Source organism: Pectinophora gossypiella, chromosome 6 (assembly GCF_024362695.1).
Source record: "Pectinophora gossypiella chromosome 6, ilPecGoss1.1, whole genome shotgun sequence".
NCBI classification, from domain to species: Eukaryota; Metazoa; Arthropoda; class Insecta; order Lepidoptera; family Gelechiidae; genus Pectinophora; species Pectinophora gossypiella.
The window spans coordinates 2,018,913-2,033,662 of NC_065409.1; the positions used below are offsets into that span (position 1 = coordinate 2,018,913).

At 39.1% G+C, this 14,750-nt stretch overlaps 2 protein-coding genes across 2 annotated transcripts; one reads left to right on the forward strand and one right to left on the reverse strand.

Annotated features, from left to right (window-relative positions):
* The first annotated feature begins 214 nt into the window (after nucleotides 1-214).
* On the forward strand, nucleotides 215-8,245 carry LOC126367352 (mitochondrial E3 ubiquitin protein ligase 1-like). The gene is made up of 7 exons (XM_050010843.1): nucleotides 215-478; nucleotides 1,100-1,257; nucleotides 1,589-1,746; nucleotides 2,395-2,538; nucleotides 3,602-3,731; nucleotides 5,572-5,779; nucleotides 6,740-8,245. Exons 1-7 carry the CDS (start codon nucleotides 362-364, stop codon nucleotides 6,857-6,859), a joined length of 1,035 nt encoding a protein of 344 aa, XP_049866800.1. The 5' UTR covers nucleotides 215-361; the 3' UTR covers nucleotides 6,860-8,245.
* A 2,669-nt stretch (nucleotides 8,246-10,914) lies between these two features.
* LOC126367340 (cytoplasmic tRNA 2-thiolation protein 1) lies at nucleotides 10,915-14,292 on the reverse strand. Its single transcript, XM_050010828.1, has 4 exons — nucleotides 13,736-14,292; nucleotides 13,113-13,652; nucleotides 12,819-13,023; nucleotides 10,915-12,053 (listed from the first exon to the last, which is right to left on the reverse strand). Exons 1-4 carry the CDS (start codon nucleotides 13,781-13,783, stop codon nucleotides 11,488-11,490), a joined length of 1,359 nt encoding a protein of 452 aa, XP_049866785.1. The 5' UTR covers nucleotides 13,784-14,292; the 3' UTR covers nucleotides 10,915-11,487.
* Between the last annotated feature and the right edge of the window lie 458 nt (nucleotides 14,293-14,750).

Genomic DNA, 14,750 nt, shown 5'->3' on the forward strand with positions numbered 1-14,750 from the left:
TGTTTTTTCCTGTTTGTGCAATAAAGTATTTGTTATGTTATATTTTATCAATACAAGTATATATCAATATCTATAAAAATATAAATCAAAAGTTATTTTCATATTTTTTTGTAATCCTATCATCATTTGAAACGTGCGTTTTATTTTTGCAAGTTTCAATTCTTTTACAAGTACTGTCAGTATTAAATTTCGTTCCCTGCAATAACGAAACGCAAACTGTCAAATTCGCTTTGGTCCAACTTCGGTCCTCGATGGGAATTTTGTTAATTTTGCGGTAAATATGATGTAAAAACAAGAAGAAAAACAGTCGTAATACAACATTAAATTGCCTGTGGTAGTGTTTGTGATAAAGTTTTGGAAAATGGAATTTCTATCGGAGATTATTGGGGAGGCCGTTGTTTTGAGTATAGATACGCTTATTTTGGGCTTCTGTGTGAAACAGCTGAGCAAATGTAAACATATCCTGAACGCCTTGCAGGTTAGTAAGCTAAACATGTCAGCCGTATCTGTTACTTTAGTAAAGATCTTTAAATAGTTGGTTAACTTTTCAAATTTATTCTTACTAGATAAATATATTAAAACTGATTAAATAATCAAACTAATCAACTATGATTACATACATCCGTTCAACTATTTTGTGCTCTATTGTATGTGAAGACAATAGTCAAATTATCATTGTGCAAATCTATGATGTAATACTTTGATCATATAAATTTTGTTTACCACAACATAACCTACAATTAAGTAGATTTTTATGCATTATGTTTGTATGCGGAAAACATGTGCTAATTATATGTGCAGCGTAAAAATTCTAAACAACTTTTGTTATTAAATACAAAAGCTCTGTTTCAATGAGATAATCTTTCTTATCAATTTCAAAATGATCATTAACTTTGTGTTAAAAAATGCTGTATTTGAAATAAAATTCTTAATACATATTCACGCCTTTTTCCCGTCAGGGTAAGCAGAGACTATGGAATTCCAAATAAAAAATATAAAAATTACAGTCAAATGTTATCATCATTTCAGCCCACATATCTAAATTGTACTGGCCTCAAGCAAAATATTCATTCTGATTTATTTTCTTCTTTCAACCCAGAATGCACCAGTATTAGATTTGGATGCATCACTTGGTAAGGAGCTGAACCGTCACCCGAACAACACCATCCCTTATGTGGTCATCCGTGGCATCGTCAAGCCCCTGGGCAATCCCATCCACAGCAACTACAACAATACTGTCACCGGAGTTATTCAGAGGTCCTGGTTATGTTGTTTTACTGATTTTTTTTTAATTATTAAAAAAAGCATACACAAAAATACTGAAATAATAAAAGGAAATTGCTAGTACTTTTTTCCAGGTTTTTTTCAATGATAGTCTGCACAAACATGGTAAATAGTACTTGTCTAAAGGCATCACCAGTCACCAGTAGATATTGCTGGCTGGTTATGTAGGGCTCGAACAATAGATTTCCACAACTCGCGGTCTTTTGTAGCCTCTATAGCTTGGTTCCATGACATGCTGAGTTTTTAGTTCTCGGTCAACCAAGCGTCGCCAGGAAAAAAAATATCCTTATTGTTAAAATTCCAGGCTAACCATCAAGGAGCATGTGATCGCGCGAACATCCGCCGGGTTCTGGTCCGATCAGACGCGGACCATACATGAAGTATGCAACGCGACGCCGTTTGTGCTCACCGCCGGGCGACACAGCGTTGAGGTGGTCGATGCGCTCGCTGCGGAACTACTTGGTAAGTTGAGAGTAGCTGTAGTATGACAGACGCGAGATACACCACGGGTACCAACCATGCAACGGTTATCTATATCGCGACTACCAACACATACATACTACAAACTGGCAACTGACGAATTCAAATCGTGTGCACGAGTATGTACCACTCACACGCACGAACAATCGAACCTTTCTCCAAGTCCTATGAGGGTGCGCTCGTTGGGTGCGAGTCGGTCGTCGTACACTAGTGATCGTATCTATACGCGTACGCACGTACGTTGTATACGCATGCGTACACGCACGAAAATGCATCCAAATTACAACCGAATCATCATCCCCCTAGCATTATCCCGTTTTTCACAGTATCCGTTTACCTAACCTGAAGATTTGACAGGTCCGGTTTTTTACGGAAGCGACTGCCGGTCTGACCGTCCAACCCGCGAAGGGAAAACCAGCCTAATACAGGTTAGGTCGCATACCTCCGAAAATGCATTTCTCGGGAATGTGGGTTTCCTTCACCGTTGAGCACGTGATAATCGTTTATGATCCAAACATGAATTCGAAAACTTTGACAATCATTGATTTACGCCTATGCTGGATTCGAACCTGGGCTACCACGGCTCCGGCGTAAATTACAACCGGATCAATACCTCAATATAACCAACAGATATGGACGTGGTCTCGGACAAGTTTGAGCCGATGTCGCCGGGCGTGATCGACCACGTGTGGGGCTTCTTCTCGGGCGTGCGGCAGCGCGGCCTGCAGAACATGGAGGAGATGCTCCGGGACGGCTCCTACATCACCGCTATAGGTATGCATGGAAGTAGTTATTAATGTACAGGTATGCCTGTTTCCATAACCCGAATTCCAACGCCTAGTTGATTGATTTACTTCTAAATATAAACGTGTGCCGAACGATGTTTCTACCCGTCCAAGGATTCATTGATCCCGAGCGACGTGGATTCCTATATGCAGGGTGTTAGTGACATCGTAACGAACGTCGTCACTTAAACCTCGTACAAGTACGTACAGGTAGCCATACAAGTATGTCGTGTTAGTGACACCGTAACAAATAATGAGGGCGATGATTCTAAGTTGATATCGAGTGGAATGTCCGTCGAAAAATTCCTTAAAAAGGTTAGTGTTTTTTTTAGTTATTTTCAACTCCATACTTTTGCGACGGAAAATTCCACTTGGTAATTTTCGTTCATCTCAGGTCTTTACATCTTTATCAGATGATTCAAACAGCGTTTCTGTGGCAGCTTTCGTTCGATGTCACTAACTCCCTGTATGAATGTTGTCAGACGTCGGGGAAGGCTACGAAACAAATATTTTGACGAGCTGGATCGTTTTCTGGAACATTGTCACCAACAGACTGGGAACAGGGAGGCGTGGAAGAAAAGGAGAGAGGCCTTCGCCCTGCAGTGGGACACACATGGCCGCTTATCCATACTAATATAACAAATGGGAAGGTGTATGTATGTATGGGGCTGTCTGTTTATTTGTCCGTCTTTAACGGCAAAACTGAGCGACGAATTAATGTGATTTTTTAAGTGGAGATATTTGAAGGTATGGAGACTGACATAGGCTATTTTATATTTCTTTCTTTACGTTAAGAGCATACCGCAATTTTCAAGGTGGAAAGTTAAAAATTGGTATGCGGACTATTATGAACTAACAAAAAAGTCGTGCATATTTTTTAAGGAAATCTGACCCCAACCACTTCAAAGAGGGACTTTTCGCAGTTTTCAAGGTTGGAAGCTAAAAATTGGTATATTAGGAAAGGGGAATAGTGTTACCCTGAATGTAACGCGAGCGAAGCCGCGTTCAAAAGCTAGTGATAAATAATAATGAAAACAACTTATTTTTCGCAGGGGAACTTAGCAGGACCCACTCCGGCACGCTGAAGATACAGCCTCCCAAAGACGGGTTGCCACTGTATCTGACCACAGCCACCAAGTCCAGCTTGCTGAAACGACTCGCCAGCTCCCGAGACTTCCTTAGGTGAGTTACTTCTTCTTATCGTGTGGGTTGTGAGGTGGAATATCAACCTCATCAACCCTGGTGTCAGGGTTATTACCGAGCCGCCAAAGGCCCCTGACATGCCTCATGTAACGACTACATACTTACATCAGTAAGTAGTAACCGGGACCAACGGCTTAACGTGCCTCCGAAGCACGGATCATCTTTCTTTCGCACAATCAGGTAATCAGCCTGTAATGTCCTAACCAAACTAGGGATCAAAGTGATTTTTGTGATACGTCCCCACCGGGATTCGAACCCGGGGCCTCCGGATGGAAAGAACGTGTAGGGCCCTGTGCCGAGGTTTTTCTTGCAGCTTCTTTTCCCCGGCTATACATGTTGTGAGAAGCTGCAGTAGTTTTAGGCGGATGAGACGTTCGTTATGTAAAAATTGACGATTCAAAGTGTAACTAAGTTACCTACTGAATAAAGATATTTTTGAATTTGAATTTGTCAGTTGCGGCAAATCTACAATAAGTCACGTCAAGAAAAAGGTACAAACTAAGTTCTTAAAGAATTGTTAGCAGCATAGACTATTGACTTGGCCCGGCAATTGTGTGATATATGATGCGTGTGTCAATCAATTCATGTCGAGTGGTTTAATTGATGTCTGTCGCTCGGCATGTTTGAGACCACTGTGTAAGTTTCCAGTTGTTTTATTTAGAAGCTGTGGCATATTTCTTTTGTTGTGTGGAAGATGGTGGAACGAATGATGAAACGTGTGGTGTTAAATTAACCCGAAAGTTCGATAAAGATTTTTTGTGAACTATGTGCTTGATGGAAGCTTGTATTGTACCCGAGACAATGATGGATTGTTTATTATTATTTGAAAGTTGTGAGGGCCGGACTGAATGCAGCCCGCGAGATCACTGCGACCTTGACAGATCTATTGTGACCTAAAATCCCTACATTTAAATATCCTCCTCTAGACCGATCCGTTCGAAGAGATCCAACGTCTTTTTGGGAGAAAGCTCCATGACTTCCTGGGGGTCCATTATGTGGCCCCCAAGTGTACGGCTTCTACTATGTATGAGAGACTCACAGCTGCACAGCAGATGGATTTATTTGATTGTTGTTTTAAACGTATATTCCTTCCCAGTGGCGGCCCTAGATAAATATTTAGCTGGTGCGAGACCTCACAGTGGCACCCCTCAGTCCCTTAAAATACAAAATGTTTCGATTAGTTTACGGCGACCGAAATTTACCTGTTTAAATCTTTTAAAAAATGTTGTTTACGGCCACCCGGTATGAGTTTTATGTGGCCGCGATCTAACCCGATGAACTTAGTTTGCGGCCAGTGTTGGGTGATTTTGCCGTATCGCCATCTGTGATGGTCGAGTCAACTGTGTTAGTGGAAACTACACTTGAGATAAATTAATAACTCATACACTGGCCCCGATTCCTGCAGACATCTCTTAATTTTACTTTAAGTTATACCTGTCATTTTCTTATCCGCCGAAAAGGAAAGGGACGGATGATTGACAGCTCTTAATTTTAGGAAGAATGAGTAAATAAATGAATAACCCGGGCGAATTTTTAGACGGTTGTTTTAGATTTGTGCTTAAAATTGACGTGTGTTCCATAAATTTTATGCTTGTCGATTACCCGTCCCTTTCCTTTTCGGCGGATAAGAAAATGACAGATATAACCTAAAATAAAATTAGATGGTATTTACAGGAATTAGCACCACCGCCGACGTGATACGTCTTGACTTGTTTGCCAGTACAATTGAGTGTATAATAAATAAATAAATGTCTCCTCATTACATTGCATATAAGCTATTAAAGGCTGTGCGATCTATACAAGCAAACCAATGTTCCAGAATCCTGCTAGTAGTGTTCGGCACGGTGGCGCTGGCGGCGTCGGGGCGTGTGGCGTACAAGTACCTGAAGCGGCGCCGGCGCCGCGAGACGGAGGACAACATGAAGAAGCAGCTGGCGGCCGGCCGGCGCGAACGACGCGCGCATGCGCGGGAGAAGAACCTCAGCGACGTGCAGCTCTGCGTCGTCTGCACGGAGAACCCTAAAGAAGTACGTATACTGCCTACATATCAGCAGTGTCCGTAAATAACCCTTTCCCCCTTGGTGAGACTTCATCGGGAGATTTTCTACCACCCCTTAATCTCAGGTAAACAACACCAACAATGTGTGGTAAGTAATACTGAAAAAATCTGAACGCCACCGAAACGGTAAGAAGATCTCAGGTGAGATTGAGATTACATTAAACTGTGCTTATTTCTGTGTTGGACTATGTTGGTGTCTTAACAATCGAGGAGCTACTTTTCGGCGTTCACAGAACCGCGATAATTAATATTGTGTAGGTGACTATTAAAAGTGGACTATCACAAGTGGACAATTTTCCCAAAATATTAAGTTTGGGCATAAAATTGATACGAGAGTGCAACATACAAAAATACGACAATAGACGAAAAATGCCTTTAAAAGAGAAAGACTCGCCTAGGTGACCTGCTGAGACATACGCAGGCTCGATAACCAACAGCCAGGGAGGCTCCTGCAGTACCTTCAGCTCGCCGACTTACCTCAGGTTACCAAGTTACCTATAACTGTGGCAAAACACTCGAGCGATGGATTGCCTTCCCAATTTAAAGGCACTGTTGCACTAGAAATATTTTCGGCAATTACGATAAGCATTTGAAAAATTCAAAGTATTTCGTGGGTCACACGTCTGACCTCTATAACGACACGAAAGCAAGAGAGAGACGTTCCAAAACCAAAATTCTCAAAAAAGTTGTTTTTAAATTATGTTTGTAATGTTGCCAGGCGAAATATAATGTAAGTCTGAACAGTAGGATTTTAAAGTCAATCAAGTTTTCTCGCAATATTTGACTGTCTTGCGGAAAAAATAGTGATATTAGATAAGAATAATATATCAAATAAATATAAACATCTTTAGTGTGTTTACTCAAAGTGTATGCAATAGTCCGTGTTAACAAGTCAACAGAATATTCAACGAAGTATATTTTGTTCCAGGTAATATTGATGCCGTGCGGTCACGTGTGTCTGTGTGAAGACTGCTCGGACTACATCCGGGACCAGTGTCCGATATGCCGCGAGAGGATAGAGTCCAGAGCACCCGCGTTTATAACGTAGATTGTATCACTAGCCGCGACTGTACAGTATGTAGTTTTATTTCTAACAAAGACAAGAATGGGAATCATTCGGAAGTAAACACGGACATTGGTAGCTACTCTGACATATACAAAACATTATATAAACAGCCTATATACGTCCCACTGCTGGCCACAGGCTTTCCCTTAATCAACCGGAGGGAGTATGGAGCATACTCCACGCTGCTCCACTGCGGGTCAGGTGATTCAAGCCTGCAAAGTCCTTAACAAAAAAAGGACAGTCTCACAAAGTGATCTCGACAAAACTTAACCAGCCTATAATACGGTCCATAGCTAGGCGCAGGCCTCCCCTAAAAGATCCAGAGGTGGTATGGTATGGATCCTCCCCCTAGCTAACAAAAACTAATTTGATTTGACAGTTCTAAAACTAGCTCTTTCTTTCATGTGATTATCGTAACTGAAGGACAGTATTTTTAGAACTGTCAAATCAAATTCGTTTTTTACACGTCAGAGTTACAGTTTTTAGTTTTTTGTACGTCAGAATGGGTACCAGTGACAGTTAGAAACTAGCCATAGACAAAATCTTGTAAGGAAAATATCTATGGTACCAAACAAAATATTCGTCTATGGTTGCGTAAATACCCGCTTTTAGTCCCAAACTGTTCGCAGTGTAATTACTAATTACTTTGTTGACAAAGAGTACGATTATGTCTATCAGCTAGTTTGCAGGGAATCGTGTCTTTAAATGTAAATACGTACAAAATCATAATAATTAAGTTTAAGTTTATCACGGTGCGAGATATAGGAGACACGATGACCCGCCAGCTGTTTTTGAGGTTTTAAATACCTTAGTTTCGCTTTTATTTCACGGTGACTTGCTTAATTTAATGCATTTATTTCTATGTCTATAACTAAATCTACGTCTTACGACGTCGTCATCTAGTTTAGATGTATATATATAGTGTGGTGGACTTGAATGCTGACTGTACAGTATTAACCTGACATAAATCCTCACGAGCAGTAAATAAATATGATTTTTCTTCATGCTTTCCTACAAGTACTATCATCTGCAAGATATACTTTTTATCTCTCTCTCTCTCTGTTACATTATTCGATGGTGGGGTCTTCTTTTCGCCCCTATCTGTAAACTATTTTTCAAAAAGGAGCGAGTGAAGCAAAAAACATATTTCTTCTAGTTTACAAATGAATTTTCACAACGCTGACAGACATAATCTAAATCCTATTGAAATATTTTTTTAGATATTAATTTATTTTTGTTTGAAGTTGAATGGTAAACAATGTACTTATTTTTCGCCAAATAATTACATTATGTAACTTTTGATTTGCGCCAATGTTAATAGCCTCGCACGAGTGGTTTATAGGTAAAATAAAGAATTTATTAGAATTACTTTATTGTTTTATTGTATTTACATTATGTATAATGTTATGTTGTAACAACATTGTTATACAATGTTAAGTTGCGCGACATTATGTTGCAGTGATAAAAATATGAAATGCGCAATATTTAATATTATGTTATTAATAAAAAACGGCCTCGGAATCCCGGTGGGGACAAATCACAAAAATCACTGTGATCCCTAGTTTGTTTAGGACATTACAGGCTGATCACCTGATCACCTGATTGTGAAGGCACGTTAAGCCGTTGGTCCCGGTTATTATTTACTGACGTAAGTAAGTAAGTACGTAGTCGTTACATGAATCATGTCAGGGGCCTATGGCGGCTCAGTAATAACCCTGACACCAGGTTTGATGGGGTTGGTAATCCACCTCACAATCCACATGATAGAAGAAGAATAATAAAATCCCAACCCAGCAGGGGTTAAAAGAATAAAAAAAAGTACTGCATTATCGAAAGAGATAATTGATATAATTTGTCAGATATGTCAGCACCTCATCACACTTCCCTATGCTGCTATCCTTTTCTGTTACTCAGAACCGTAATTTGCTAGAGCAAGAGAGCGCGAACGCAAGCTTACGCGTGCCGTCGTTCTCTCAAATCTCTTTTTTTATTCTTATTTTTAACGAAGCTTTGAACACCCTGAGTGATCATGCCAGCCTCATAGGTGCTTTCATGTACCTAACCCTTAGAGCCTGTCCAGATGAGGCGTTTTACGCGTGTTGTCATACCACAGAGTACTTAACATCATACGGATACAGACGCATATCACCAAGCATGCAGGAATTTATAAAGTAATCAAATTATTCTGTGGTATGAAAACGCGAGTAAATCGCGCCTTCTGAACAAGGTCTTAGGCAAAGGATTGGTCAACCAGATAATATAAAGTAAAAGCCTTACATGATAGTGGCTCTGCCAACCAGCAATTGACTTCTCCGTTGCCAAGGGAAATCACATCCTGTGTCGCGGCGTTTCCGCGAGATATACATATTGTAATATAGCAACACTGATTATTAATTAGTGTCAACTTATTTAAAGTAATAAATGTGTTTCATACACTGGTAAACACCGCAGTTTATTGGAAAGTTATAATAAGCGGATATGAGTGGATAATCGAATACTGAACCAGCTTGATTGGAGCTGTGGGTACGCTGCAAATATATCTACCTACTGATTGTTATCAAAACGGATATAAGAAATTCATGTCTAACAATGGAGGAAATACTGATAAACAGGTTATCCAAATTTGTCCAAGAAATAAAGAACTTAACTGATCAAGGTAAGAGGCACAAATTGTAAAAACTAAACTTACGGCAATATTGTCACACTTTACCTGTGAATTATATAACTATTTCAAAATATGCAATAACTCTGACCCTGATGAGATATCACATTTCACTACTTATCAACTACAAGGAGAAGTCTTGGCAGCGTTGGACGCCAAGCTGAAAATTCACGCGGTTCAACCATCAACCTCGACAGAAGTTAATAAATCAGCAAGTTACCGGATTTGAAATTACCCGAATTCAGCGGAAATCTGCTCCAATTGTTATCATTTTGGGATCAGTTCACGTCTAATATAAGACGAAGAAATTTAAATGATGTGGACAAGCTGCTTTATCTCGAGAGTACACTCAAGGGAGATGCGGCAAGACTTGTAGATGGATTTGATACAACAAACCGTAGTTATAAACTTGCAGTTGATACTTTAAAAGCAAGATATCGGAAAGATAGCGAAATCATATTCGCTCACCATAAAGCACTTAGCATGATTAAACGAGCCGAAATATAGAAGAGTGTCGACAAACCTTAGACGAAGTCTGAGGACACCTTAGAATACTTCAGTCTATGAAGGAAAATACAAATACCAATCAGATTCAATATCTTATCATGGAAAAAAATCCTACTGATATCATTTATGAAATCAAAATGAGAGTGGATGCTGAGGCAAAAAACTCGATAGAGGAGATATTAAAACAACTCTCCAACACCTGCACTATTAAAGACCTGTACGAAGCCACTGACAATGCCGTAAGCGTGGCCAATTATTGGTCAGCAAAAAATTAGTTTCGATCGCCATTGACTCGCAAAGAAGAAGAATAGTGATATCGGCCAAGGAAGAAGCGAAGAGTTTCTCAAGTGAACACTTCAAACGAGACATCACCGTATGCATTTGAAACATTACATGTGAACGAAGCCAATAATCCGAAAACGAATTATAACTTTAATAGCACAAATCAATATAAGAACCAATGGAACGCTGCGAATCTTAGATCGTCTTCTTGGAATTCAAGACCAAATGATAAACCAACTTAAAGGAAATTCGATTCTAATCAAGAAATAGTAAATTTCATGGAAGTAAAAGGAAGAAATGGTTATGTGTATTCTGTGATGGAGATCACAAACGTGAATGTAATAAAGTTACTGCAATTGAAGAAAGGAAAGCAAAATTAAAGGCCAATGTTTTGGCTGTTTTAAAACTGGTCACTTAGTACATTACTGCAATGAGATGCAAAAATGCCAATATTGTGGACAGTTCGGTATCCATAATAAAGCATTATGTCCGAAGGGACTGCAAAACAAACACTAAGAGAAGTATCCTGAAAATGCATCTGTATGTAATCAAAATTACTTTTACAAGACTTATGGAAAATTAAAATAAAATGGGGCACACCATTACCCTAAGATATTATTGACAAATGGGTTGACATCAAACAACATTTGAATGAAATTGAGGAAATAAGTCTAGATAGATGTTACCTGAAAAATTCAAAGATCAAGGACATTTGAAAATACTCAACTCTAGGCGGCGATATCCTGAGAGCGAAAAACCCTTCGTCTCAAATTAGCAAATGACGCTATGTAACTGAGTAACAGAAAAGGATAGAAGCATAGGAAAGTGCTTCTTCTTCTTCTTATCTTAGAGGTGGAATACCAACCTCATCAACCCTGGCGTCAGGGTTGTGATTGAGCTGCCAAAGGCCCCTGACATGGCTCATGTAATGATTACTCACTTACATCAGTAAATAGTAACCGGGAACAACAACTTAACGTGCCTTCCGAAGCAGAGATCATCTTACTTTCGGACACTCAGGAGATCAGCCTGTAATGGCCTAACCAAACTAGGGATCACAAAGTGATTTTTGTGATATGTCCCCACCGGGACTCGAACCCAGGGCCTCCGAATCGTGAGTCCAACGCTCAACCACTGGACCTGGATACATGTGGTTCAACTAGAAGCTTATAACAGAGCCGCCACATGCGCCTGCGCAGGTATTTTCATCATCTTCATTTATAACTTCTACATCTGAATCCTCCTCTGTACCATTATTTAAACTCTCTTTATTATGTTCTATAGACTTGGACTCCTCTATTCCATACTCCTGCAGCAAATTATTTATTTTGGCATTACTAACTTCTCCATTACTTGTTTTATTATTGCAATTTCCTGTACATTCTGTGCTGCATTTCTGTTCATTATTTGCATTGCTTTGTACATTTTCTTTCTTACTTCTACATAGTCCTGTTCGACAGGGCTTTCCCTTATACTTACAACTGTCTGTATCTATGTCTAATTCTTTTACAGCCAATTCTAAAGAGTTTTCGTTCTTAGCATTATATTCTTCAAGCATCTTCTTAGCTTTGGAACTCTTGCCGACGCCAAGTCGAGGGAGGCCTTTGTTTAATCCTTCCAATAACACACAAGCTTTGCATACAGCCTGTGATGATACAAAATTACATCTGGTACATATTCTCTGAGCTGGTAGGGAGACTTCCTCCTTCACTTCCATGGTTTCACCTGAAATGTGAATTATTTTTAAGGGTTGAACTACAACTGGCCGCACCGCATCGCGCTTTCCTATGCTTCTATTCCTTTCCGTCACTCAGAACCGTAATTTGTTAGAGCGAGATAACGCGACCGCACGCGGCGGAATCGACGAAGGATCGAACGTGCGGCCGCATAGGCGGAATAAATGCGGTTCTGTGCCGCTAGATGTGGGTCAACCCTAATAGTAGAGTTGCACGTTCATGCAATGCAAATGTGCTGTATTCATGTATCTGATTGTTGAAATTTAGTTCTGTGCAATAAAGTATTTTGATTCATTTCCCTTGGCAAAGGAGAAGTCAATTGCTGGTTGGCAGACCCACTATAATGTAAGGCTTTTAGTTTATATTATCTGATTGACCAATCCTTTGCCTAAGGGAGAGGTACTTGAGATCACCTATGAGACTGGCATGATCACTAAGTGTGTTCAAAGCCTCATCAAAAAAAAAAGACCTGTTGGAAAATTTGATAATAAATGAGGATCTAGTCTACTTGGACTTTATATTCATACTGCAGTATAGAACTCCCAATATTTAAAATATAATATAGGCTCATGACTATATTCCATTTGGGGTAGTCAGAGGTTCATGCATCGCAAGATGAACTACCCACACCTCACAAAGCTTTCTGTTATACCATGATAGGTGATACATTGTTAGAAATATTTTATTATCATCTATTAAAACAAGTAGGTATACTATTTAATTAGAAGCAGAAATTATAATGCAATTCAATCACCTGAATAAATTATATCCATAATACAAGAAGGTCTAATTTTCTCCATATCTTTAAGGAGGGCTCGGGCATGTCCTCTGTAAGCATTCGGCGCAAACACACACTCTGTGGAGAAGTATACTAATTTCTTGTAGTGAGCATACATTACTATTTCCTTCTCATATGTGTACTTTAACGGTTTCACCCGAGGTATGCTGCCTTCACTACCCTGAAATCGTAAAATACTTATTAAAAAAATATTATGAAACATTGTTTTATTTCGAAAAAGGAAACTGTCTTTATGCATCTAAAACTTACAGTCCTTATTGCAGTACATCTTTTCAATCGGGCTATATCTCCTCTAAGCACATTCATGAGCACTGTCTCTGCAATATCATCAGCATTATGCCCCGTTGCTATACACTTCACCCCAAGCATGGCAGCACCACGGTCTAAAGCTTGACGTCTAAACACACCACAAAAAGTGCAGTTGTTTTTCCTGCCAATTTGGGCTACAATCTCATCCATAGTCCAACCATATAAGTCTTTGTATGAAAGAATTTTCAGCGGCATTTCATAGTCATCTCGGTTTTGTTTTACTGTTTCTAAACTGTCATCTCTGTAGCCCGTTATTCCTTCGTCAATAGACAGCAACAGCAAATTCAAACCGTAGTCGTATCTCTGGTTCAATGTTTTCATAACGTACGCGAGAACTGTCGAGTCTTTGCCACCAGACGCACCAATAGCGACCGAGTCGCCTCTTTTGAATAATTCTCCTTCTGTAATAGTGTAGTGGATTTCCGTCTCAAACGCCCAGAAGAAGCATTCTCTGCACAGCGCGTCACCTGTTTTCGGTCGCTGTGAAGAAGATTCAGTTAATTTTAGTACAGAACAAGGATTTTATAAAGTTTTCAATATATAAACATATGATAAAAACTAACCTTTAAAACTGCGTTCTTTCCACAACCTGTTCTACACAGTACAGGCATTGTGCTGTAGTATTATAAAACTAATTACCTAAAAAAAACGTTATTTATTGTAAAAGACAAGGAATTAATAATTATTTTGTTTAATAATTATGCTTGTAAAAACACATGCAATAACATTTTTTTTTTTTTTGGTTTGGTTTTCCCCGAAGGGTAAGGCAAAGGGAACTATGCCCATACAGCCATGTCTGACGTATTTTTTTTCTTGATGATTAATGAAATGATGAAAGGTGATGATGATGAAACCTAAGCCCCCACCCTCGGAGTAGACTCCTACTCCGAACCCCAAACGAATTAACTCAAAAGTCCGCATAAACTTTTGAGTTATGAAGCGGCTTCCTGACACGAAGCGAAAATAGGCAGATACACTTTGTTTATTGAATACTCCAATATAATAACACTCGCGAATGTCTTCCGACTAACTTAATGCGATCATTAACCACAAAACACCACTTCGTATTAATTATTTAGATTATTCAATGAAGAAAGCAACTGTCCCGTTCCCGCCTCCCGCCAAAAAGCCACATGCAATAACATCGCAACATTTCCATCCATCCATGAATGACAGTCAGGTTTTTTAAGATGTGAATTTTTGATCAAGAATCTAAAGTTTCTTGTTTTAAGTTATGAATAGAAAAAAACCCTTTCAGCATTTGTAGATTTTGTTTGGATATTTTTCTAATCTTTTGATACATTTTTAATGGTATGATAGTTTTTCAGTGAAAATTTTATAATTTTCATTTTATTAGCAAGGTAGAGGTATCAAAAAAAACCTAAAGCAAGTGATGACGTTGACGTCTGACATTTTTCTTTTTTTAAATATTCTTTTGAATATTTTTAAACGAAACAAGGTGAAAACGAACAAAAAAGGAATCATTAGTTTTTTTTATCAAAAATATATTGCAGATAGTTGCGTTATGTATAAAAATTTGATTCTAAGTCTATCAGGCTAAAGAATATTCATTAATTA